We start from the raw sequence: 24,575 nt of genomic DNA, 5'->3' as shown, positions 1-24,575 counted from the left end.
CAGTGACAGAAAAATATTTGTGTGTGTGCTAAGTCACTTCAGTCATATCCAACTCTTTGTAACCCTACGGACTGTAGCCTGCCAGGTTCTTCTGTCCATGGGATTCTCAAGGCAAGAATACTGGAGGGGGTTGCCATTTCCTCCTCCAGGGGATCTTCCCCACCTAGGGATTGAGCATGTGCCTTTTATGTCTCCTGCATTGGCAGGTGGATTCTTTAACACTAGTGCCACCTATTACTTCAGTAATATTCAATTGTAGGTTGTTAAGGCAAAGATAAATTATGTCAAGATCAATGGCCTATCTGATATTGTAATATTTTCTAATATAAATAATAATGTCTTATTTATATGCTTACAAGGTGTAACACCTTTAATGTTTATTATCCTATTTAATCTACATACATAGAAATCTTATGAAGTAGGCAGGTATTATTATCCTAATTTTATAGACAAGGGGATGGAATCCCAGGGAGAGTTTCACAGAGGGAACCAGGAAGGGGAGGGACTTCTAAATCCAAATCCAATTCCCCACCGTCCCTCACTGATTCCCCCATCATCTCTATAACACTAGTCTTGAGAAATTTGAGATTTTGTGTGCTTAAAAAAAAACTTAGTGTTTTGACTATTCATAGGAGATTAATGTTAATAATTCAAGGACTGCTTATATGGCAAATAGTACAGAAATTGGAACTAAAATCAGTTATGGGTACTGGAGACAGGTACCAAGCAGCAGTGAAGGGGAGAGGATGTCAAAGTGAGAATTAGGATTTAGACTGCACTTCAGGGGTGGTTAGTTTAGATAAGGGGAAGGAGAAGGAAGGAAGGAAACAAGGCTGGGAAAGGTTAAGCGGTGAGAGAGCTTGCTGGTGGGAATGCATGTAGGTAGTGACAGGGGGTAGGTGGTCTTCCTGGCGCTGAGAGGAGTGATTGTAGATAAGACTGGAAAGCCTTAATGGCCCCGGTGGTAAAGAGTTAACACTTTACCCTTTAGGCAACAGAAACATTTGGAGAACTCTGAATACAGAAGTAACTTGGTGAGGAGTCTTGTGAACAATCAGTCTGCATCTGTGGCTTCCCACTTGGCACTAGTGGTAAAAGAACACGCCTGCCAATGCAGGAGACGTAAGAGACCTGGGTTTGATCCCTGGGTTGGGAAGATCCCCTGGAGAAGGAAATGGCAACCCACTCTAGTATTCTTGACTAGAGAATCCCATGGACAGAGGAGCCTGTCCATGGCGGGCTACAGTCCATTGGGTCACAAAGAGTCAGATGTGACTGAAACGACTTAGCACGCATGCACAATCTGAATGTGAAGTGCTGGAGTGGAGAAGAACAGCAGAGATGAGTGTTAAAAGGAGAGATCTGGAGCACATGTATACCTGTGATGGATTCATTTTGATATTTGGCAAAACTAATACAATTATGTAAAGTTTAAAAATAAAATAAAATTAAAAAAAGTGAGAGATCTGTATCCATTCAGGAAATTACAACAGTAGTTCAAGAATTAATTGAATATAATATAAAGCACAGGATGAAAATATTCATTGACTTGATTTTCTAATTGCCACACATGCAAATGTCATACATTGACATGTAATTGTATGGAAGTCATATTTGGTAATCATATACAGGAGTCTTTCATGCTAATCACATGTAGTTTTCCAGGAGTCTTAACAAAGATTTTGGATGGTGTGTGCCTGGGGACTTCCCTGGTGGCTCAGACAATAAAGACTCTGCCTGCAATGCAGGACACGCAAGTTCGATCCCTGGGTTGGGAAAATCCCCTGGAAAAGGGAATGGCTATCCACTCCAGTACTCTTGCCTGGAGAATTCTATGGACAGGATCCTGGCAGGCTACAGTCTATGGGGTTGCAAGGAGGTGGACAAGACTGAGTGACTAGTGTGCGTGTGCATGTGTGTGTACCTGGAAAGTCAGCACAAAATCCGTTTATCTCTCTGTGGCATAACTTTTATCCATTGATGGGAATAATGAAAATATCACAATCATGTTCCGCATTTTCGGTAAGGAAATGGAGGCAGTAGTATTAGCCCAGTTGTTGATCATCCAATAGCTGATAAGAGGACATATTTTTCAGGCATGTGGTGGCTGCATCATATCAGTTGGGGGCCAGATTCCGAACAACCTGGCAGTCCCTCTGTACAAGAATGGCGTCAAGATCATGGGCACGAGCCCTCTGCAGATCGACAGGGCTGAGGACCGCTCCATCTTCTCAGCTGTCTTGGATGAGCTGAAGGTGGCTCAGGCACCATGGAAAGCTGTTAACACCTTGGTAAGAAGAGAATCACATGTCTGTTTTTAACATTTCCTTTTGAAAAGTCACGACCTGAAGGCTAGCTACTGTGGATGTTAACTGCAGGGCAGATAGAATACACTATGCTGAGTGAATTTACTTTTTAAAGTCGCTGTATTTCCATGATTGCAGTTAAGTGGGGGTTATAAATTGATAGGAGTACTCTCATTAAGATTCCGACAATGAAAAGAAGTTCACACTATTTTTGAACTAGATTTGATATTTAGAATTAGAAACTAGAAATTTTATGTATTTCTATGTCCAATTTACATTTTAATGGTGTCTTTTGAGAGGAAGAATAAAAGGAGTTGAGTTACCACTTGTTCTAATGATACCATTCTGCATTTTTATTGACTACTTTACACTATTCATGCATTTTGTTGTTGTTTCTGTTCATTAGAATGAGGCATTGGAATTTGCGAAGTCTGTGGGCTTCCCCTGCTTGTTGAGACCTTCCTATGTTTTGAGGTAATATATATTGTGTTCTGAAGCAATTATTCAGAAATAGGAGATACCAAACTGCATTCTGTATGCTAGGAGCACGAGGCTTTGATGTGTAGTAATTTGTAAATCCGTCGACAATCCCCACGTCAACAAAGCCAGGGTGAAGACCTGGGTACTGTTCTTCAGTGCAGTTAGTGCTTTTCCTTCTGGGAGTGACAACAGTGTGTCCAGTCCTACATCTTAGAAGCATGGCTTACGCCCTCTCCTTGCCAAGCAAAGGGAGGATATCTTTACATTAGAGAAGAGGACAATTAAAAAAACTGAAGAGCAAAAACAAAACCAGCTTGGGGTGTCTCTCAGCAGCCTCTGTTTTCTGATACTCAGAAATGAAAGTTAATCTTTGATTCTTGTCATCTCCTTCCAATAGTGCTTGTGGTTTGAATACTGTGGGGTTCTTTTTGAGATCATAATTTTTAATAAGTGAATTATAATGTTGGAGGACATGGACAGTGTCTTTTATAATAAACTTGGAAACTAAGTTTTACTATCAAAGGAGAAGTTGTCAATTGTTACTTATTTTCTTCAGATGTTACCACATGTGAGGAACAATTTCAGTGAACAGGGGATAATAAGAGAAACGTAATTTGCTGTGCACAATTTGCAAGTGTAAATGGAATTGGAGATGCGATCCTTTAAAATAATGAAAAATTTCAAATGAGGTGGAAAACTTTCCTTTTTATTTAAATGACATTTTGTGTAAACCACATTCTGATAATACTACTTCTCTGAAGTATTAATGTAAGTTAATTTCAACAACATAGAGACATTTAAGGAGGATTGCAGAAAGCAACTCTGAGTTCTGTGCTTCTTCTCATCATTTCAGTCCATATCTTTTAGTTTCTTAGGCTGTGAATTATCAACATTATTATTACCTTAGCCTTCTTGCCTTAAATAGATGAAGAAATTGAAAGCTCTTTATGCATAAAATTTGCCGTATAGTAGAAAAGGTAAGGCGAATGATACTTTTTAAAAGGAAGTAGAAAGTGATATTTTTCTTCTTTATGGCTTCCCTTCCTCTTAGTCTTCCTTCTTTCCTCCCCTCCTATCCCATTCTGCAAATGCAAGCTTTCCGAATAAATTGATTTCAGATAGTATTCTTTCTCAAGAATTTGAAAGGACACAGCCGAATACATTTCAGTCAGATACTGTACATTATATTAGCAAATGTTACTAAAAAAAATTGATTCTTTTGTAACCCAGCTGAGATAGTGGAATGAACTGCTTTGACCGCATATTTGTGGGTTAAAATCTGCTGTAGCTACTGAACTCTGAAGACACAAGTTTAGAAAACTATGTCCTGGCAGGGATCTTGTTACAGTTTTAAGTGTTACCTGGAACCAAAAGAGAGTTAAAATGATAAAGAGAAAGGATGAACCTTGAGAATGTGTCATCTCTAAGACCTACCATTGTTCTCTTTGGGCATTCTCACAGTTCTCACACCCTTTTTACCGTCTCCAACCTGGGGGACTTTTTACTTTGGTTGATTGTCCTGTTGATTACATAAAGTTTCAATGTAGAAAGAGAGACCTTCTTACTCACCCTAAATTGAAACTAGAGTTTTCCTGGAACTACTCTGAGAAGCAATCGTGTCTAGCATGCTTTACTTCCGAAGTGGTGAAAGAAATTGACCTCTTTGTTTTGTTTTGTTTTTTTCCTTCTTACTCAGCGGGTCTGCCATGAATGTGGTATTCTCCGAAGATGAGATGAAAAAATTCCTAGAGGAGGCCACTAGAGTCTCTCAGGTAGTGTCCTATTTCCTCTTGGTGACTTTTACCTCTTCTGTTAATTGCTACCTTGTTTTATATGTTGTTTTTCTTTGCACAGGATGTTTTTCCTTTTTTTTTTCTTCCCTTCTACCCATTATTCTCCCAAATACAGAAATGACAAAACGCAAATGCATTGAATTATATTTGGATCCTTGGGGTTAATGGAAGAAGGGGAAGACCAGTGAATATTTCATCATAATAGAGTTTTATACAATTTTAGTCTCCAGGAGCAAGGCTGAATAAGCATGAACTTTGTCTGTTCATGAGTTAGATGCTGGTCAAGTTACCCTTGGGATTCCCAGCCTTATGGGCAGCCTAACCATGGTCATCACGAACAAGTGAGGCTTCCCTGATTTTTAATTCTCAGACCTGGAGAGATGTTCTTTGCCTTAGTCAACCCTGCAAATTTAATAGTAAATCCCCTCACTCACCTATTGATTTTTCTCATTCTGGTACATTCCATTTGTAAGTTAATGAAAATGTTTATAATTTTCTGGCCACTCAACCACCTTCCTCCACTGCCCCCAGCTTTTACTTTCTCCTTCAGCGTTACCTCAGTGTGATCCATTTAAGATTTACCCAGTGGGGTTATTGATCTGCAGACCTCATACTGTAGAGGATAAAAGTAACGTTTTCTTTTTAAAAGCTTTCAAAAGCTAGTTGGGGCTAAAAGAAAAAAAAGGAGAGAGAGAGAAAGCACAACTCATAGAGAAGAGTTTGATGTTAGGCAAGTGGAGTTTGGAGGGAGCCAGGCAGTGAAATCAGATGCACTTCAAAGGGGAATAAAGAGTGTGGATAGTTCCTGCACCCATGAAGCGGCGCTTCCTCTCTGTGTGGTAGCTGCTCCCCATAGAAATTTGTTCACTGTAAAGAGTGGATAATGATAAAGAGTGAGGAGAGACAAAGAGTAAAAAAAAAAAGCAACCAAATGGATTTTGAATTCACTTTTGTGTGAAAGTTAGATAACTGAGGAGGGACTCTCTCCAATGGGTCAGTTTTCATTAATATGTTCTAAAGTCAGACATGGTCCTCGTCTCTGTTGCACTCCCTGAGAGGGATCCTGCAACTCTGATGTTTTGAGAAAACAGCAGCTACACCCAGCTAGTCTCATGTGAGTGATGAGGCAGGTTTTCTCTGTCTGGGATATTGGATTTCATAGGCCCTCTATTTGGTAGAATATTTTTTAAATAATTTTTTTCATATGGATAGAATCCTAACAGGCCCAAAGTTGTATCGTAGAGATGTCCTAATGGAGTACTAGGTTGAAGTCTTCCATTAAACTACAGCAGGACCTGGGATTCTCAATTCAGTGATCTTAGAGTAAAACTACCACTCATTATGACCTGCTATGTAGGGCTTTCCTGCTGGCTCAGATGGTAAAGAATCTAGCTGAAATGCAGGAGACCCAAGTTCGATGAGCTATTATGTATCCATTCATATTTAGCACCTGCTATATAATGGCAGTATTCTCAGAATCAGGAATTACATTCATGAAAAGAGAGTCTCTGTGCTCACAGATGACTCTCTTTATTAGGAACATAAGACATCAAATAATGATGATTAAATATGATGAGCAAAAATACATGATGTTGAGGGAAAGTATAAAAGAATTAGGGACCAGTCCCTGAAGAAGGGACTTTTAATTTGGTTCAGAATTGTTGATTCAGAATTAAAAGGTTTAAATCATGGGTATGAAGTAAGAAAGGACAGCAAGTATAAAGGCCTGAAGCTGAGAAAGGGCATGAAGTTTCTAGAAACTGACAAAGCACTCACTTTTATGCCTAGGATGCCAAACATGGTAGGAGGTATTAATTATAATGATGACAGAGTAGAAAGTGAAGGAGCAGATAGAGAACCTTGTCAGTCATTGAGTTTAGACTTTAGTCATATTTTCTTACTGAATCATTGTGCTGTATACCTGAAGCTAATGCAATAGTGTGAATCAATTATAGTTCCATTTTAAAAAAGGAGCAATTGAAAGTTTAAGAAAAATTTCTCTTCTGCAGTACAGAGAGTGAAGTAAATCTGGGACAAGACTGAATTCATGGAAAGAGGTTAGGAGGCTATTGTGTAGCTCAGGGTACAGACAACAGTGCCTTGGATCAGAATGATGATAGTAGGGCTTCCCTGGTGGCTCAGTGGTAAAGAATCCTCCTACCAGTGCAGGAGACAGATTCAGTTCCTGATTCGGGGAGATCCCACATGCCATGAAGCATTAAGTCCGTGCATCATAACTATTGATCCTGTGCTCTAGAGCTGGGAGCTGTAACTACTGAGCCTTCTTGCTGCAATTGTTGAAGCCTTCACACCCTAGAGCCCTTGCTCTGCAACAAGAAAAGTCACCACAGTGAGAAGCCCATGCACCACAACTGGAGAGTAACCCTCACTTGCTGCAACTAGAGAAAAGCCCTTGTGGCAATAAAGACCTGGCACACCCCCAAATAAATAAATAAATAAAATTTTATATATATATATATATATATATATATATATAAGAATAATGAGAGTAAAGGGGCTTCCCTAGCAGTCCAGTGGTTAAGACTCTGCCTTCCAAGACAAGGGGTACAGGTATGATCCCTGGTTGGGGAACTAAGATCCCATGTGCCGTGTGTTGGGGCCAAAAAAGAAAAAAAGATCAGTGATAGTACAGATGGAGGGAAGGGCATGTGTTCTAGAAATGTTGAGGATGTGCATTCAGGATGTGAATGGATGGAGATGGAGGGTGAAGAGAGGATGAAGGATGATTCCTGAGTTTCTGCCTTAGACAGCTGGATGGACAGAGGCACCATTTATTGAAACAAGAACACTTAAGGAGAGAAATTTTAGAGGGGAAAATAAAATTTAATTTTTGACCTTTTGAATATATGGTGCCTGTGAAGAGTTCAAATAGAGATGTTTTGAAAGGAGAGGGTTATATAGATTTGAAATTGAAGATCAAGATCACAGCTAAAGAGAGAGAGATAAATATAGATTTGGAAGTCAATAGCATATTATTGTAACTGAAGTTTTAAGATTGGAAGCAGTCACTGGGGAGAGTATAGAGGAAAAGGAACAGTTAAGAAAGAGATGAAAAGAATACTGGCATTTGAGGGCTGAGTAGGGAAGAAAGAACCATGAAGGAGTCTGAGAAAGAAGCATGAAAATGTGATCATGGATACCTAAGGAAGAAAGTGCTTTAAGAAAGCCAACTGCTGAAAGTTTGAAATTTATTAAGAAATCTTCTCCCTCAACATAGTAAGGGCTATTTGTAAAGGTATTTAATTGGTCAAGATAGAGAATGACGTTGTTGCCCCTCTCAGATCCTTTACATGTGGGAGCACCCACCCCCCAGCTGCTGTGATAGCTGATGATACCTCCCAGCTACATTTCTCAGGATAACTTGTTGTTTAGTTGCTAAGTCATGTCCGATTCTTAATGACCCCATGAACTTAGTAGCCCACCAGGCTCCTCTGTCCTTGGACTTTCCCAGGCAAGAATACTGGAGTGGGTTGCCATTTCCTGTTGCAGGAGCTCTTCCTGACCCAGGGATCAAACTCACATCTTCTGCATTGGCAGATAGCTTCTTAACCACTGTGCAACCTGAGAAGCCCACTCAGGATAACTATTCTCAGTCAAATGGGAGCTTCTGGCACCAGGAAGCAAGACTCCTCACCTCACCACCACCCTCAAACCCTGGACAGTGACTGCCCTCTGCTTCAAGTTAGGACTTACTCTGTGCTGTAACTGAGAGCTCCCTGTGGGGTGAAGCTGAATCCAGTCCCCAGTGACCCCACAAACTACCTAGTTTTTTTTGTTGTGTCCCATCCTGCTTTTCTCAATCCCTTAATAAATCACTTGAATAAGACCCCCTGTCTTAGGCTTGGCTAGAGAAACTAAGACAGCTACTGAACTTTTCTTTTTTTTTTTTTTTGCAGTTATATTTTTATCATTATATATTTTGTGGAAAATTTCCACAAAGGTCCCAATACAGCTCTACCAGGCCTGCCAACACTAAATACTCAATATTTTAAAAAGAAGGAACAGAGATTAAAAAGGTTTTTTGTGTATGTGTGTGGCTAATCAACAGTTTAATGCCTAAAAGGCTTTTGAAGAAAAGGGAATTGGGAACGTTTCTTCATTTAATAATAAATGTAAGAAGAGAACAGCTTATTTATGGCATAAGACATGGGTTATTTTGAATATTTCACTAAATTCCATTCTAGTTAAAGTGCTCTGCTAAGGAGATAAGATAGATTACATTCAACACACACGCCAAAGATGATGAATTCCATAATAGTGGGCAAAAGGGGTTTGTGTTCAGAGCAAAAATATGTTTAGAGAAGGCTTCAGGGAGGAAGTGGTATTGGAGCCAAGCCTTGAAGGATGGGTTGAAATTTGAAAGATGAAGTGAGGAGAGAAGCTGGTGTACACTGGGGGAGGAGAGGCATGGAGATAGGTAAAGGCAGGTTTTGACAAGAAAACAAGTGTGCAGTGTGCTAGCGTCTCGCGCAAAGAGGAGAAGAGATGTTTAAACTCTGGAGGTCTTCATTCAACCACTTCATTTAGTTTGGAAAAAGCACGTAGTGATTGGGCTATGGAGGGCATTGCAGTACTGCTGTGGAGGAGCTGAGGGGCAAGAAATTAAAGAATATTAAGGGGTCTGAAACAGCTGAGAAAGCAAGAATATTTTGAAGAATGTTTGATTTTGCAGTTGCAAACGTCATACTGTAGAAGTGATTTAAAGCATGCCAATTTCAGGTAAATAATTCCATCTTTGATCTAACAAAACTGAAACAAAATACTTCTCTCCTTCTAAGTTCATTCTCAATTCTCATGTAGAGAAGTGACTGAGGGAATTGTAGTGCTTGGAAAAGATAAGGAAGAGAAAAAATACCTGATCCAAAAACTGATATAAATAAAATAGAGAGATATTTATAATTCTGGAGACGAGAAAAGGAACCTCATTCTGTCCTCTCCTTTGCCTCCTTGTTTTCTCTAACTCACCTAGAGTCTACATTTGAAATTTCAAAACTCATGTTCAATTCACTGAGGACTCAAAATTGGAGAAAGATTTCCTGTTCCTCACTGTAAGCAGAGAGTGACCTTGTTCTTACCAAACAAATTGGCTAATGAATTTGTGCTGTGTGTTGAGCAGTTTTTTTCAAGTATTGCCCAAGTATTGACTTAAGGTACATGATTTACTTGACACTTTACATAACATTTCAGCTAAAGGTTCTACCCCCCCCCCCCCATTTTCCTTGATGACAGGAACACCCAGTGGTGCTGACGAAATTTATTGAGGGGGCCCGGGAAGTGGAAATGGATGCTGTCGGCAAAGATGGACGAGTAAGTGTTGTATCCTCCCTCTCTTCCCCCATCCCTGCCTTCCCATCAATTTTTTCCTTGGCAACTTAGAAATATAGCACAGATTAGAGCTCGTGATTTCTACAAAATAGGTCTCTAATAATAATGGACAAGCTGCTCAGTCAAAAAAATGTTCAAATTCACTGACAATTCAGTTGTGTCATAGGTATCATTTCTTCTGCTTTTCATGTTGTTAGAATTTCTCTTTGATGATATTCAAAATTAATTATCATCCTGTACTCATTCTTTTTGAATAGATTTTCTCTCTAATTTTCCTTTGTCTGTGGGTTTCCTTTTATGTTTCACTGGATATCATAAAAAAATCTGATACTTTCTTTCTGAAGTTCCTAACTGAATCCCTACTTCTTCGTCTCTCTTGATTTTTCCACCCTCCCCCTTTTTATTGGGTTAATAAAGACAAAACTAAACAGAGCTGATGGATAAAGATAATAATATAAAAATGACTTACCACATCACATCTGGTATCACTAATATAATCAATGTCCCTAACTTCAGGGAGAAATGAAAGTATGAAGAATGCCTTTCTTTAGTTTTAAGGTTTTACTAGTAAGGCATTTATTACTTATCTTGAAACAGAGAAAGTGGTAGTTTAGAGTCCATATCATTCTATTTGCTTTAAGGAAATAAAATGGATTTTATCTTGGACTTCATCTTGTACTTTACAATCTACTGAAAATGATAAAGTTTTTTTTCTGTTTGTTTTTTTTCTTCCAGATTAACAGTTCAAAGTAGTGTTGTTAAAAAAAATTACGTTTATAGTAATGATGACCTCTTATATAATCTACAGTTTAAGCACCCTTTTATTGAGTAGTCATTAAGTCATGTTTGACTCTGTGACTCCATGGACTACAGCACTCCAGGCTTTATGTCTTTCACCATCTCCTTCAGTTCAGTTCAATCGCTCAGTCGTGTCTGATTTGTTGTGAACCCATGAACCGCAGCACGCCGGGCTTCCCTGTCCATCACCAACTCCTGGAGCCTACCCAAATTCATGTCCATTGAGTCGGTGATGCCATCCAACCATTTCACCCTCCATTGTGCCCATCTCCTCCTGGCCTCAATCTTTCTCAGCATCAGGATCTTTTCAAATGAGTCAGCTCTTTGCATCAGGTGGCCAAAGTATTGGAGTTTCAGCTTCAACATCAGTCCTTCCAATGAACACCCAGGACTGATCTCCTTTAGGATGGACTGGTTGGATCTCCTTGCAGTCCAAGGGACTCTCAAGAGTCTTCTCCAACACCACAGTTTAAAGGCACCAATTCTTCGGTGCTCAGCTTTCTTTATAGTCCAACTCTCACATCCATACATGACCACTGGAAAAACCATAGTCTTGACTAGTGGACCTTTGTTGACAAAGTAATGTCTCTGCTTTTTAATATGCTGTCTAGGTTGGTCATAACTTTCCTTCCAAGGAGTAAGCGTCTTTTAATTTCATGGCTTCAATCAGCATCTGCAGTGATATATTTGCCATGAAGTGATGGGACTGGATGCCATGATCTTAGTTATCTGAATGTTGAGCTTTAAGCCAACTTTTTCACTCTCCTCTTTCACTTTCATCAAGAGTCTCTTTAGTTCTTCTTCACTTTCCGCCATAAGGGTGGCGTCATCTGCATATCTGAGGTTTTTGATATTTCTCTCAGCAATCTTGATTCTAGCTTGTACTTAATCCAACCCACCATTTCTCATGATGTACTCTGCACAGAAGTTATATAAGCAGGGTGACAATATACAGCCTTGACCTACTCCTTTTCCTATTTGGAAGCAGTCTGTTGTTCCATGTCCAGTTCTTTTTTTTTTTTCCCCCATTTTTCTACATTAACTTTATTAAAAAAAATTTTTTTCCAGCTTTATTTATTTATTTATTTTACTTTACAATATTGTGTTGGTTTTCCTGACCTGCATACAGGTTTCTCAAGAGGTAGGTCAGGTGGTCTGGTATTCCCATCTCTTTCAGAATTTTCCACAGTTTATTGTGATCCACACAGTCAAAGGCTTTGGCATAGTCAATAAAGCAGAAATAGATGTTTTTCTGGAACTCTTTTGCTTTTTCCATGATCCAGCAGATGTTGACAATTTGATCTCTGGTTCCTCTGCCTTTTCTAAAACCAGCTTGAACTTCTGGAAGTTCATGGTTAATGTATTGCTGAAGCCTGGCTTGGAGAATTTTGAGCATTACTTTACTAGCGTGTGAGATGCGTGCAATTGTGCGGTAGTTTGAGCATTCTTTGGCATTGCCTTTCATAGGGATTGGAATGAAAACTGACCTTTTCCAGTCCTGTGGCCACTGCTGAGTATTCCAAATTTGCTGGCATATTGAGTGTAGCACTTTCACAGCATCATATTTTAGGATTTGAAATAGCTCAACTGGAATTCCATCACCTCCACTAGCTTTGTTCATAGTAATGCTTCCAAAGGCCCTCTTGAATTCACATTCCAGGATGTCTGGCTCTAGGTGAGTGATCACACCACTGTGATTATCTGGGTCATGAAGATCTTTTTTGTGCAGTTCTTCTGTGTATTCTTGCCACCTCTTCTTAATACTTCTGCTTTTGTTAGGTCCATACCATCTCTGTCCTTTATTGAGCCCATCTTTGCATTACATGTTTGCCAAATTCATGTCCATTGTGTTGGTGATGCTATCTACCATCTCATCCTCTGCTGCCCTCTTCTCCCTTTGCCTTCAATCTTTTCCAGCATCAGGGTGTTTTCCAATGAGTCAGTTCTTCACATCAGGTGGCCAAAGTATTAGAGCTTCAGCAACAGTCCTTCCAATGAATATTCAGTGTTGTTTTCCTTTAGGATTTATTGGTTTGGTCTCCTTGCTGTTCAAGGGGCTCTCAAGAGTCTTCTCCAGCGCCACAGTTCGAAAGCATAAATTTTTCAGCACTCAGCCTTCTTTATGGTCCAACTCTCACATCCATACATGACTACCAGAAAAAACAAATAAACAAACAAACATAGCTTTGACTATATGGACCTTTGTTGGCAAAGTGATGTCTTTGCTTTATAATATGCTGTCTCAGTTTGTCTTAATTTTCCTTCCTATCCCTGGAAAGTTGTCATTTGTTTTCTGTTTAACTCTTTTGGTTATACAAAGCATAATAAATGCAACATGATATATATATATATATATATATATATATATGTATATAGTTTTTGCTTTTATTTCTTGGACTTCTAATATATTCCTTTTCTAATGTACGCCTCCCTAGAATTTTCATCCCTGACCTCCTGACCTCCAGAGTTATGGAGCATATGTTTAATCTTTTCCTCTTTTCAACATTTTACTTATTTGAGACTGAGGTGTAAAATAAGAGAAATGTGACTATACCAATGTGGAAGTGGAGAATGTAAGACTGACCTACATACATTTGTGTTTTTTCAAATATTGTGCTGTAAAGTAATGCTGGTCTGTTGGCCTTATTTAGTTCCAATTTGCTAGGATATGCTCTTTCCCTAAGCTTCTCTTAGACCCCAACATTGCTTATCATTCTGGATTCCTTCTTTTGGAAGTATTTCAGGTTGTTCACATAATTTTTAAACAGTCACACTCAGAAATGGACATCGTACTTCAGACATGTTATAATGTTTTCAGAGCTCAATGGGACATTGTTGCTGTTCAGTGTCTAATTTGTGTCTGACTCTGTGACCTCCTATACTGCAGCATGCCAGGGTTCCCTATCCTTCACTATCTCCTGAAGTTTGGTCAAACTTATGTCCGTTGAGTCTGTGATGCCATCCAACCATCTCATCCTCTGTTGCCCCCTTCTCCTCCTGCCCTCAGTCTTTCCTGGCATCGGGTCTTTTTCAGTGAGTCAGGTCTGTGCATCAGGTGGCCAAAGTATTGGAGCTTCAGCCTCAGCATCAGTCCTTCCAATGAATATTCAGGACTGATTTATTTTAGGATTGACTGGTTTGATCAGTGGGACATTGCCTGCCCATTTCTGGACAGTATAAAAAATTTGAGTGCTTACTCTACACTAAATATCATTCCAGACTGTACTTGTGTTTATCCTCATTCTATGAGACAGATACCATTTTCATTCCTATCGGCAACCACGGCTAAACATCTAAAGTACCTTGTCCAGGTCCCAGAACTCATAAGTGACAGCAGGAATGAAAGTGAAAATGAAAGTTGCTCAGTCATGTCTGACTCTTTGTGACCCCATGGACTATGCAGTCCATGGAATTCTCTAGGCCAGAGTACTGAAGTGGGTAGCCTTTCCCTTCTCCAGGGGATCTTCCCAATGCAAGGATCAAACCCAGGTCTCCTGCATTGCAGGTGGATTCTTTACCAAGTGAGCCACAAGGGAAGCCCAAGAATACTGGAGTGGGTAGCCTATCCCTTCTTCAGCGGATCTTCCTGACCCAGGAACTGAACCAGGGTCTCCTGTATTGCAGGCAGATTCTTTATCAACTGAGCTCTCAGGGAAGCGACAGCAGGAGTACTGGCACTCAAATGTCACTTTGCTTTAAGTCATCTGTAAATCTGACAAACAAATTTTCACTGTAATTTATTAAAGTCTTTTAAAGTTATCCAATTATTCTCCCCCACTCTCATTTTCTGAAGACACACCTACTGTTAACATTTAGCTTATAGTGACTGAGGCCATAAACTTTGCAATCTGACAGATAAGGGTTCAAAAATCCTGTCTTGGTCATATAGACACTTGTACTTGCATTATTTATTCTTATATTGCCTTGATTTTCTTACCTTTAAAAGAGGACAAGAATACTTTCCTCTTGTTTTCCTTCTATCTTCAGTAAGATTCCCCTGGAGGAGGAAATGGCAACCCACTCCAGTATTCTTGCCTGAAAAATCCCATGGACAGAGGGGCCTGGCAAGCTGCAGTCCATGGGGTTGCAAAGAGTCAGACATGACTGAGTGACCAAAGACGCACTCCCTCCTGTCTCAAATTTTCACTTAAAGATCTCTTGTAGGTGGTGAATTAGCTCATTTGGTTATGGTGTGATGGTGTGGAGGTGATAAGAATCCCTTGATCTTCAGATCTTACATTTTCTTTCTGACCCACCTAAGTTATGACACTTACCTAAGCTTGAATTCACCTCTTCTGTCTTCTTTTCCAGTGTTTAAAACTTAACCTGGAAGGAAAGGACAAAGATGTCTCCAGTGCCCCCAGAATGCTTTAGTTTCCTATCTATTCTTAAAAGTCATTGCAAGTTGGCTTGAAAGTTTAGTGTGAAAGTTTTAGTCGCTCAGTCTGTCTGACTCTTTGAGACCCTGTGGACAGTAGCCCAACACGTCTCCCATGTCCATGGGGTTCTCCAGGCAAGAATACTGGAGTGGATTACTGTATTCTCCTCCAGGGGATTTTCCCAATCCTGGGATTGAACCCATGTCTCTTGTGTCTCGTACATTAGCAGTTGGGTTCTTTACCAGTAGGGCCATGAGTTGGCTTAGTTACCTTCTTTTCCTAGCATTTATACCGATTCTAATCAATGGAATAGGGAGGTAAGCTCTCAGACATTCTCAGCTGCCCCACAAGGTGATCTGTCACTGAACAGGGAGGCTTGGTGAGGCTGCATGTGCAGTTCCTTCTGCCCCCATATTGGAGACTTAGCAAAGAAACTGCTCAGTGCTGGAGGTATCTGTTAGAATTAAGGGGTACACCAGGCAGCAGCTTCACTGAAGAAGAGCTGACAACCCTTTCTCCAATCTTCTTTCGGACAGGTCATCTCCCATGCCATTTCTGAACACGTGGAGGATGCGGGCGTCCACTCGGGGGATGCCACTCTGATGCTGCCCACACAAACCATCAGCCAAGGAGCCATTGAAAAGGTCATCATTTATAAATAAAGGTGGAAGACAGGAAAAGATTAAAAGTTTTTTAAACTAAGTAGTAGGATAGGACATACTTCAGGTAAAATTTAATTATGAAGGGGACTTCTTCCTCTGAGTTTGCTGTGTATTTTAAAGATAATAGCTTCCTTTTCTGCCCTTTAGAACTCTGATTGTATTCTAGTGCAATAGTCCTCTAATTGAGCTCACTGTTACCACCTGGGGGACTTGTTAAAAGGTTATGGGATTCCATCCCCAGTTTTGATTCTGTAGTTCTAGGCCCCATAATTTGCATTTTTATTGAGTTCCCTTGTGATGCTATTCCTACTGGTCTAGGGACTACATTTGGATAACTACTGCTACAGATGATTCTAATATTTGAGCCACTTACAGGTGAGCAGCACCTAAAGTAATATTTCTCAGTTAGAAGCAGGTATGCAGCAGTCACATGAGAACCTTCTGGAACCAATGCTTTCACTGTCTACCCTTACCCTCACCCAGAAAGTACTTTAAGATATGTCTCTTCCAGTGGTTTTGAAACTGCTACTTTAATGACCTTTCCAAGAATGATGATTCTGCCTCAGTATTCAATATGCACTGCTAGGTTTCATCTTAAAGACTGCCATCATAAATAACTTGGGGAATGTTCCTTTAGTCTTCAGGTATGTGAGGTGAGGATTAGCTATTTAAATGAGACTTCCCAATAATCCTGCCACCAGAATCTCGGCAGCCTGTCTGGCTAGTTGTACGTTGGGCTGGTTTCCAAAGGTCTTACCTTGTTCTAGAATGTGAAGGTAGCAGGTTGCTTTGCGATTAGCAGCAGCATGAAGGAACAGTATCCTGGGATTTCAAATGTGCTTTAATTTTTCATATCGGAATAAATGATCTCAAAACTCAGATATTTTGAAATCTCTCAAAGCTCAATGTGTCATGGACCCTGCTTCCTTTTGTAACTGATTGAGTTGCTGAACTGCAAAGGCATGTAAGATCAGTGGATGAGGAGCTGTTGATTCCAGCAGCCAGTGCCCTCTCTTTGCATGTGATCCTTCTGGCTCTGGTTGGATATGGGAATTCCTGTAGATTACACACACCTCCCTGCAAGGGAACGTGTTTCCTTCTGACCATAATATCCACCCTTGCAGAGTCCAGGGGAAAAGAAAAGCACATAAAAGAAATCTCTCTGGTCTCTTTGCAGTACCATATAATTTCAGGGCCTGTACTTCTCAGCAGGTGGGTCATTAGATTGACACAGAGTTTGGACTGCAGCTTTTGGTGCTGAAGCAACCAGACTGAAAGGATTCCATTTAGCCCTCAGAATGAAACCAGAGTATATGATGGTAGGTAGATAGGGGCATTTGGCAGAAAGATAATCCTGTACCATTATTTGCTCTTTTCCCTGCTGTTCTGGTGTGAATATTTAGAACATTTAGTATAATTATTATTTTGTTAATAGAAACCTAAGAATGGCTTCTATTATTACTCCATTATTATTATTACATATTATTACTCCATTATTAGTGGAGATATAGTTCTTTGTAAAGAGAATGAAAGAAATCTAAATTTAAGGTGCTATACCTTTTTTGTTTGTTTTTCAACTAAGGAATGTTCTTTAGTATGGTATCATTGTCCTTTTGATCTAGGTGAAGGATGCTACCCGAAAGATCGCAAAGGCTTTTGCCATCTCTGGCCCATTCAACGTCCAGTTTCTTGTCAAAGGAAATGATGTCTTGGTAAGAAATGCAAAACTGTTTGAAGGGACACCACTGCTGTGTTAGGTCCTGTTGGTTTATGTCCCTCTGTGAACACAGCCACAGAGCAGCTGAGACCCTGGCAGCTGATTGTGTCTTAGTGTGGGGTGTTGCACAGCATATAATACCTGCCTGTTTGAAAACACTGGTCTTAGAGGCACTGATGTGTCAGTGACAGCTCTGTAAACACCCTGATCCACTGGAGAGAAGATCACTGTCTGCCACCTACAGTACAGTGTAGATGGATGCGGTGACCATCACAAAGTAATCTGTTCGGATTACTGTGGAATGGTCATAATTACATGCACTGGAGTTTTGCTTTATTCATTTCCTGGAAAAGAAAGCTCTTTTGGATACCATTTACCAATAAATAAATACAATAAAATAAAAAAGAAAGAAATTTCAAAAGTGTTAAGGTGATGAGGTTAGTCTTAATTAATTTAATCTACTTAATGTAACTAATCAGTAACCAATATTGTTTCTCACCTACTATGCAAAGTCCTAAGGTGGCAACAAAGATGTATAGAACCCAGTTTTTTGCTCTCAGAGATTCATAATTTAGTGAGAACTGGGAAGAAGATGAATTTATAGATAACTGTAAGTTAGAATATAATAGCTGCTGGAAGGAATGTACGAATGAAGTGATATTGGAGGCATAGAATAGGGAGTGCCTGTGTGTGTGGCGGGGGTGGTGAGGGTGGGGGTCTGTGCCTGCACGTGTGTATGAGCATGTAATTGAGTGTCATATGCCTGGTTTGGGTGGATAATAAAATATTTCAAGGAAGATTTTGTAATTTGAGCTGGGTCTTAAGGAATGAATAACAAGTAAAGGAAGATAGAGAGAGCAGTTCACTAACAACATCTATGGGAAAGTTCAGTGCGTTTTAGGAGATAGTGACCAGTTCAGTTTATCAAGATTATATTTCCAGGGAAATCATAGAACGTAAACTTGGAAAGAAACACTGAGACCAGGAAAGTGGTACAAGATAACATAGAGGGCTACACTGAAGCAAGAGGATAGAAGGCTGTCAAGGACTAGACTTCACTATCAGGGCCAGTAGAAATCCACTGAAGACTTTCCAGTAAGGATGTGGCACGATCTGAACTCTGCATAAAAACAAATCTGTCAAGAGCTTGTGGGGCTTCCCAGGTCACGCTGGTGATAGAGAATTAGCCTGTCAATGCAGGAGCTGCGGGTTTGATTCTTGGGATTGGGAAGATCCCCTGGAAGAGGAACCCACTACACTATTCTTGCTGGGATAATGCCACAGACAGAGAAGTCTGGTGGGCTACAGTCCACGGTGTCACAAAGAATCAGGTACGATTGAACAACCGAGTACACAAGCACGCATGTCAAGAGAGTGTGGGGATGGAACCGCAGAAAGGGGTGGGAAAAAGTCAGAGTTCAAAGATACTGACTGAAAAGAAAGAAAGAAAGTGAAGTCCTTCCGTCATGTCCGACTCTTTGCAACACCATGAACTGTAGCCCACCAGGCTCCTCTGTCCATGGGATTTTTCAGGCGAGGGTACTGGAGTGGGTTGCCATTTCCTTTTCCAGGGGATCATCCTAACCCAGGGATCGAACCTGGGTCTCCTGCACTGTAGGCAGATGCTATACCATCTGAGCCACCATGGGACCAAAAAGGAAACCAGTTAGCAAAAGTCTACAAGTGGCACACAGACATAGAGGACAGATTTATGGACATGGCACCGCGGGTGAGGGAGGAGAGGGTGAGATGTATGAAGAGAGGAACATGGAAACTTATGTTACACAGGGAACTCAAACTGGGGCTCTGTAACAACCTCGAGGGGTGGGATGGGGAGGGAGGTTCAAGAGGGAGGGAATATATGTATACATATGGCTGATTCATGTTGATGTTTGGCAGAAACCAACAGAATTCTGTGAAGCAATTATCCTTAAATTAAAATATGAATCAATTAAAAAATAAGTCTATCGGGGGAGACAAGGAAGAGGCTGGCAAAGCAAGAGCTGGGCCCAAGTTGCAGGGAGCAGTTGAATATTGTCATTGTTTCTCACCATCCTTTCTCTTCTTTTGAATTTTGTTATCTCTCCAGGTGATTGAGTGTAACCTGAGAGCTTCTCGATCCTTCCCCTTTGTTTCCAAGACACTTGGAATCGACTTCATTGATGTGGCCACTAAGGTGATGATTGGAGAGCACATTGATGAGAAACCCCTTCCAACACTGGAGCATCCCATAATTCCAGCCGACTATGTTGCAATTAAGGTATATTTTCAAAAATCTTAGTCATTTTTTTAAGTTCCAAAGGAATTAAAGGAATAATTTTTCATTAAAAAATGATCTTAGGACTTCCCTGGTAGTCCAGTGATTAAGAATCTGCCCTCCAATGCAGGGGATGTGGGTTTGATCTCACATGCCATGGGGCAAAAAAGACCCAGCTTAGCCAAAAGTAATTTTTAAAAATAATCTTGATACTTTATGAACCTTCTAACTAAAGTGCTAGACTAGGGATTTATAATGTTCGCTTTGAATAATGCAATGCAGTTTCTCTATAGGCAACTTTATGTGTACTCTTGTGCATTTCAAAAATTAAAAAAAAATATTTAGAATTACATAACTTTGAAACCAACTAGCTGAGTGACATAAACTACATTTATGAAGGTGATGCTTAATGCTGCCGGTTTAGTTGGTAAATAGAAATTCTGGATATAACTTTTAGGATAAGGCTTGAATTATGCCGAGGCTTTCAGGAATGCATGAGTCTTGTAAAAGTGTTACCTTGTGGTGTTACTTAAATTTTTATTGCCTTGACCACCTTTGCTTAGTTCCGATTTCTTTAGTGGTATAATTTTGTTGTAGCGGTACTGTGAGGGTAATGAAATTGATGGCACCTTTATGAAGAATGACCAGGAAAATGTAAGATTTGTTCACTAAATACAAACATGCCTTGGAGATATTGTGGGTTTGGTTCCAGACCACCACATTAATTCTACACTAATTTTTTGGCCTCTCAGTGCATATAAAAGCTATATTCACACTGTATTGTGGTTTGTTAAGTGTGCAATAGCATTATGTCTAAAGAAACAATGCACATACCTTAATCAAAAACTACTTTATTGCTCAAAAATACTAATTATCATCTGGGGCTTCAGTGAGTCAGAATCTTTTTTTCCAATAGTAATAATAATGAAAATGTTTGAAATACTGTAAGAACTACCAAAATGTGACACAGAGACACAGTGATTAAATGCTGTTGGAAAAAATGGTACCAAGAGACTTGGTTGATGTAGGGTTGCCATAATATACAAACCTTCAATTTTTTAAAAATTCATTATCTGCGAAGCACAATAAAACAAAGCATCATAAGACAAGAAATGCCTGTATATATTTGTATATTTCAAATAACTTAATAATAAATCCATTGTGCTCCTCTAGCTGCCTCAGTATGCCCATGAACAGAGTATTTATAATTATGACCTTTAACTACCTCACTGGACAGTATGAGGATTAGTGAGATATTATATAAACATATCTGAATTTTTTAGATAAAGTACACAATGAAATTAATTTATATTGTATAATATATTTATGTGATATTTACATATTCTGGGTGCCTTCAGAGCTTTCTGTTCTTATATATACTAGTGACCTCAACCATAATTGTGTTACAATTGAGACTCTGACTTCTGACTTTTACAGTGGAAGTTTTAAGTTGAAGCTGTAAATTAAAAAATATTTATTAATCTTATTTAACTTAATAATTTAGGATTCCCTGGATTTTACAGTACACTGAGGTAGAATGTCACTTCTTATTTTAGGGTAGCATTTTATTCCTGGATGCTATGACACAACACAAATTGTTAAATTTTCAATGGGACTATATATACATAGGGTTTTATTGTTTGAGACCAGTAAGTAGAAGGACCCCCAAAATATTTTTCCACTGGAGATTCTGAATACGAATTTCAAACTCATGTTTCTTTATTCTTAGACACAGGAATACACACACAAATATATACACACATGTGTCTGAAACAATTTCCAACTAGTAACAATACTGATGGATAGATGTGAATTTTTCAAAATGCACCGTCTTCTAGTTTACTTCTTTCCTAGTTATCCTTGTACATTAATCTTGATTTTTTTGTCAAATTACTTTTTCATAGTCAATCTTAATATTGTCCTAGTGAGGTGGGTAGATATCAATGGTTGAGGTAGAGAGAGGCTGGAAGGCAGGAATATAATGTAATAATGACTAAGATGACCCAGTGAAATAACTCCAAGCTAGAATTAATTCCCATAATGACTTAGAGGCATGCCCGAATCAAAGAAGGAATAGTCTAGGCTGGATAAATAGATATATGGAAGAAACAAAAATTTGATTCTTAGTGAACTGCATTGATAAAATAAATGGAAAGAAAGCACTCCTATCTATGTTCTAGTTCATATGAAAGTTCTGGGCAAAAGTATTTCCAAGAAGAATATTTTTCAAAGCTTTTTAAGAGGTGTCAACAACAGCTTAATGTCTCAGAAGTCAGCTTGCAGACAGACATTTCTGGCAAGGTGGCTTGTTGTAAGTCCAAATGATCAGAACAAGAAGAAGAATGTTTCAAAAGCCTACCAAGGAAAAAGTGTTTGAACTCTGTGTCTGGGGAGATCAATGCCCAGTAGACTTTGTTTGAAATCACTCCAGTAAGAATATGTGTAGGCTAGATCAGAAACATTGGCTTAGACTGGTCACTGGGGCCCTATTTACAGAAATAAATTGTGATTATTTAACCCAATTTTGGGCCAAAAGCTCAAGAAATTCTTGGAACACAGGTTTAAAGCTATTTTTCAAGTCAGTTGCTTGGACCAAAGATGTTTCTTTATGTGTCTACCATAGCCTAAATGAATCCTATGAGAAATGATTCACTAAATATAATTATCCTCCTTTATTCTTGTTATACCCTTCTTTCACATATTTTTCCTACCCGTTATTTTGATAGGCTCCAATGTTTTCCTGGCCCCGGTTGAGAGATGCTGACCCCATTCTACGATGTGAGATGGCTTCCACTGGAGAGGTAACTAGTTAATGATCCATGAACACTTTCATTAAATCTACTTTGAAGTCTATGGCTTTATGATCAGAATATAGTAAAGTAATTTAGTAAGTAGTAAGCAGGACACTTCTTTTGTGATCAGAATAAGTCTGAAATGGCCTGGGAATTTTGAGCTAAGAAAAAAATCCTTGAGTTTTGTAGCCCAGAGTCTAAATTCTCACTTATAGTTCAACAGTTGGCTATATTGTCTGTGTGTTTCATTCATTTTCACGTTACAAATTGGGAGCATCTTTCAAATATTTCTTTAGATGTCTAGGTGAATACCTTCCAGGTCTTTTTATTTTAAGATTCTCAGGTCTCTCTGTAAAGCACCTCTCATCCCCTCTAATTTGCCTTGCTATTGTGAAATTAGATCATTGAGCTTTTAATAGCAACATGTAGAATGAATGTACAACAGTAGAAAGATAATGGGGCCATCATACGGTGGGATCTGCAGATATATGCAAAGTCCCAGAACCACTGTTTTTCGAAGCAACTGTAGCCGCCTGGAGATTATCTAAAAACTATAATGAGACTGACCACTGGATGTCCCTCTTCACTTGTGTTGGAGCCTTTGTCAGCTGGAGGTTTCTTTAAGAATGTGAAATGTGTTTCTTGTAGAAAGCTGTCAGATTCCAGAGAGTTCCCTACGTGTCAGTGTCAGGACATTGTATGAATCACCTAGCCCTTGACAGACTTACTGTACACAACCTTCAGATTCTCATCAGTGCACACCAGAGTGGCAACATCAGACTGGGAGGCATCATTGTTTCCTCTTGGTGTTGAGGAAAACCTGAAAGGGGAAAAGACTTAATTGCAACAAATATGTGATGTTTTATATGGTTGCCTGGTTACAAGCAAAATCTGTGATGAGAAGCCAAGTGAGGCAGCAAGGGAGGCAGTGAGGAATAAATGGCTATCTTGTTTGTATTTGGACTGATGATTGCCTTCTCTTAGTATCTTTGCTGCTTCTGTTAATTTAATAGACGAGAAAACCTAACTTGAAGACAAGGGACGTAACGCTGAATTTCTCTGCCGTTTAAGGAGATCCCCTGATGTTCATCTTGATCCCATGGTCACTCAGTAGCAGGGCTGTTTTCAGCTAGCCTAGGATTCAGATCAGGGTGAGATCTGCTTTCCTTAATGCTGTTTTCTCTGCTGTGGCAAATCTGTTTTCAGAACCTGTGTCCATTCTGCCTCCAGACATACATTATTGGAACTGTTGAAATACGAACATATGAGAGAATTAGAAATTCAGCCCTCTCCTTCCTCGTATCTGTTTTAGAAGTACAGAGAGAGAATTCCTCTTCCTTTATTAGAGTCATATTTCCAAGTGTCACTTAGTGTGATGTTACAAGTTCTATTTTATTACTGAAATCAGAATAATAATTCTAGCTCAGTGAAATCTCAGTTATGCTCCAGAGACATTTTCAGTGTTAAAATGGCTTGTTGTGGGATTAAATAAAACTTTAGCTTTCCTAATGATGAGGTGGGGATGATAGTCTTAATCTTTGTGCTCAGTTGTGTCTGACTCTCTGTGACCCATGGACTGTAGCCCACCAGGCTCTTCTGTCCATGGGATTTTATAGATGAGAATACTGGAGTGGTTTTCCATTCCCTTCTCTAGGGAATCTTCCCAACCCAGGGGTTGAATCCATGTTTCTTGCATCTTCTGCATTGGCAGGCGGGTTCTTTACTATTAGCACCTCCTTAACTACTTTCTGTTTTTGTTTTTTTTTTTGTAGAAAACTGCTGAAACCTTGTGTTTGTATATGTACTTAAAATGAAATTGCCTAGGTTCTTTCAGTAGGGTTTGGGTCCCATTAACTTAGGTTGACATTCCTTAAGTTGGTTAGCCAGTACTTGAACACAGAAAATGTTTACTGTGGTGTAAAAAGCAGCAGGTCCTAGTGGTCCACTGAAAATCATAGTCATGAGAACTTTCCTTTGACAGTAAAGGAGTCACTTGCTTAAAGAATGAATTTAGCCGTCAGTGTTATTTACTCTAATGGTGATTC

At 39.5% G+C, this 24,575-nt stretch overlaps 1 protein-coding gene across 1 annotated transcript in view; it reads left to right on the top strand.

Annotated features, from left to right (window-relative positions):
- The window catches only part of CPS1 (carbamoyl-phosphate synthase 1), a 145,421-nt gene that overhangs the window by 107,108 nt on the left and 13,738 nt on the right, over positions 1 to 24,575 (top strand). Inside the window, exons 26-33 of the mRNA XM_086341970.1 lie at positions 2,097 to 2,291; positions 2,713 to 2,780; positions 4,483 to 4,558; positions 9,830 to 9,907; positions 15,639 to 15,746; positions 17,387 to 17,476; positions 19,571 to 19,741; positions 22,465 to 22,539. Of these exons, the coding sequence (XP_086198096.1) occupies positions 2,097 to 2,291; positions 2,713 to 2,780; positions 4,483 to 4,558; positions 9,830 to 9,907; positions 15,639 to 15,746; positions 17,387 to 17,476; positions 19,571 to 19,741; positions 22,465 to 22,539 (861 nt within the window). The remainder of the gene's footprint in view (positions 1 to 2,096; positions 2,292 to 2,712; positions 2,781 to 4,482; positions 4,559 to 9,829; positions 9,908 to 15,638; positions 15,747 to 17,386; positions 17,477 to 19,570; positions 19,742 to 22,464; positions 22,540 to 24,575) is intronic.

The sequence above is a fragment of the Bos grunniens genome, chromosome 2 (genome assembly GCF_055505025.1).
Source record: "Bos grunniens cultivar Pamir isolate PY7600 chromosome 2, Bosgru_T2T1.0, whole genome shotgun sequence".
NCBI classification, from domain to species: domain Eukaryota; kingdom Metazoa; phylum Chordata; class Mammalia; order Artiodactyla; family Bovidae; genus Bos; species Bos grunniens.
This window is presented reverse-complemented; position numbering and strand designations above follow the sequence as displayed.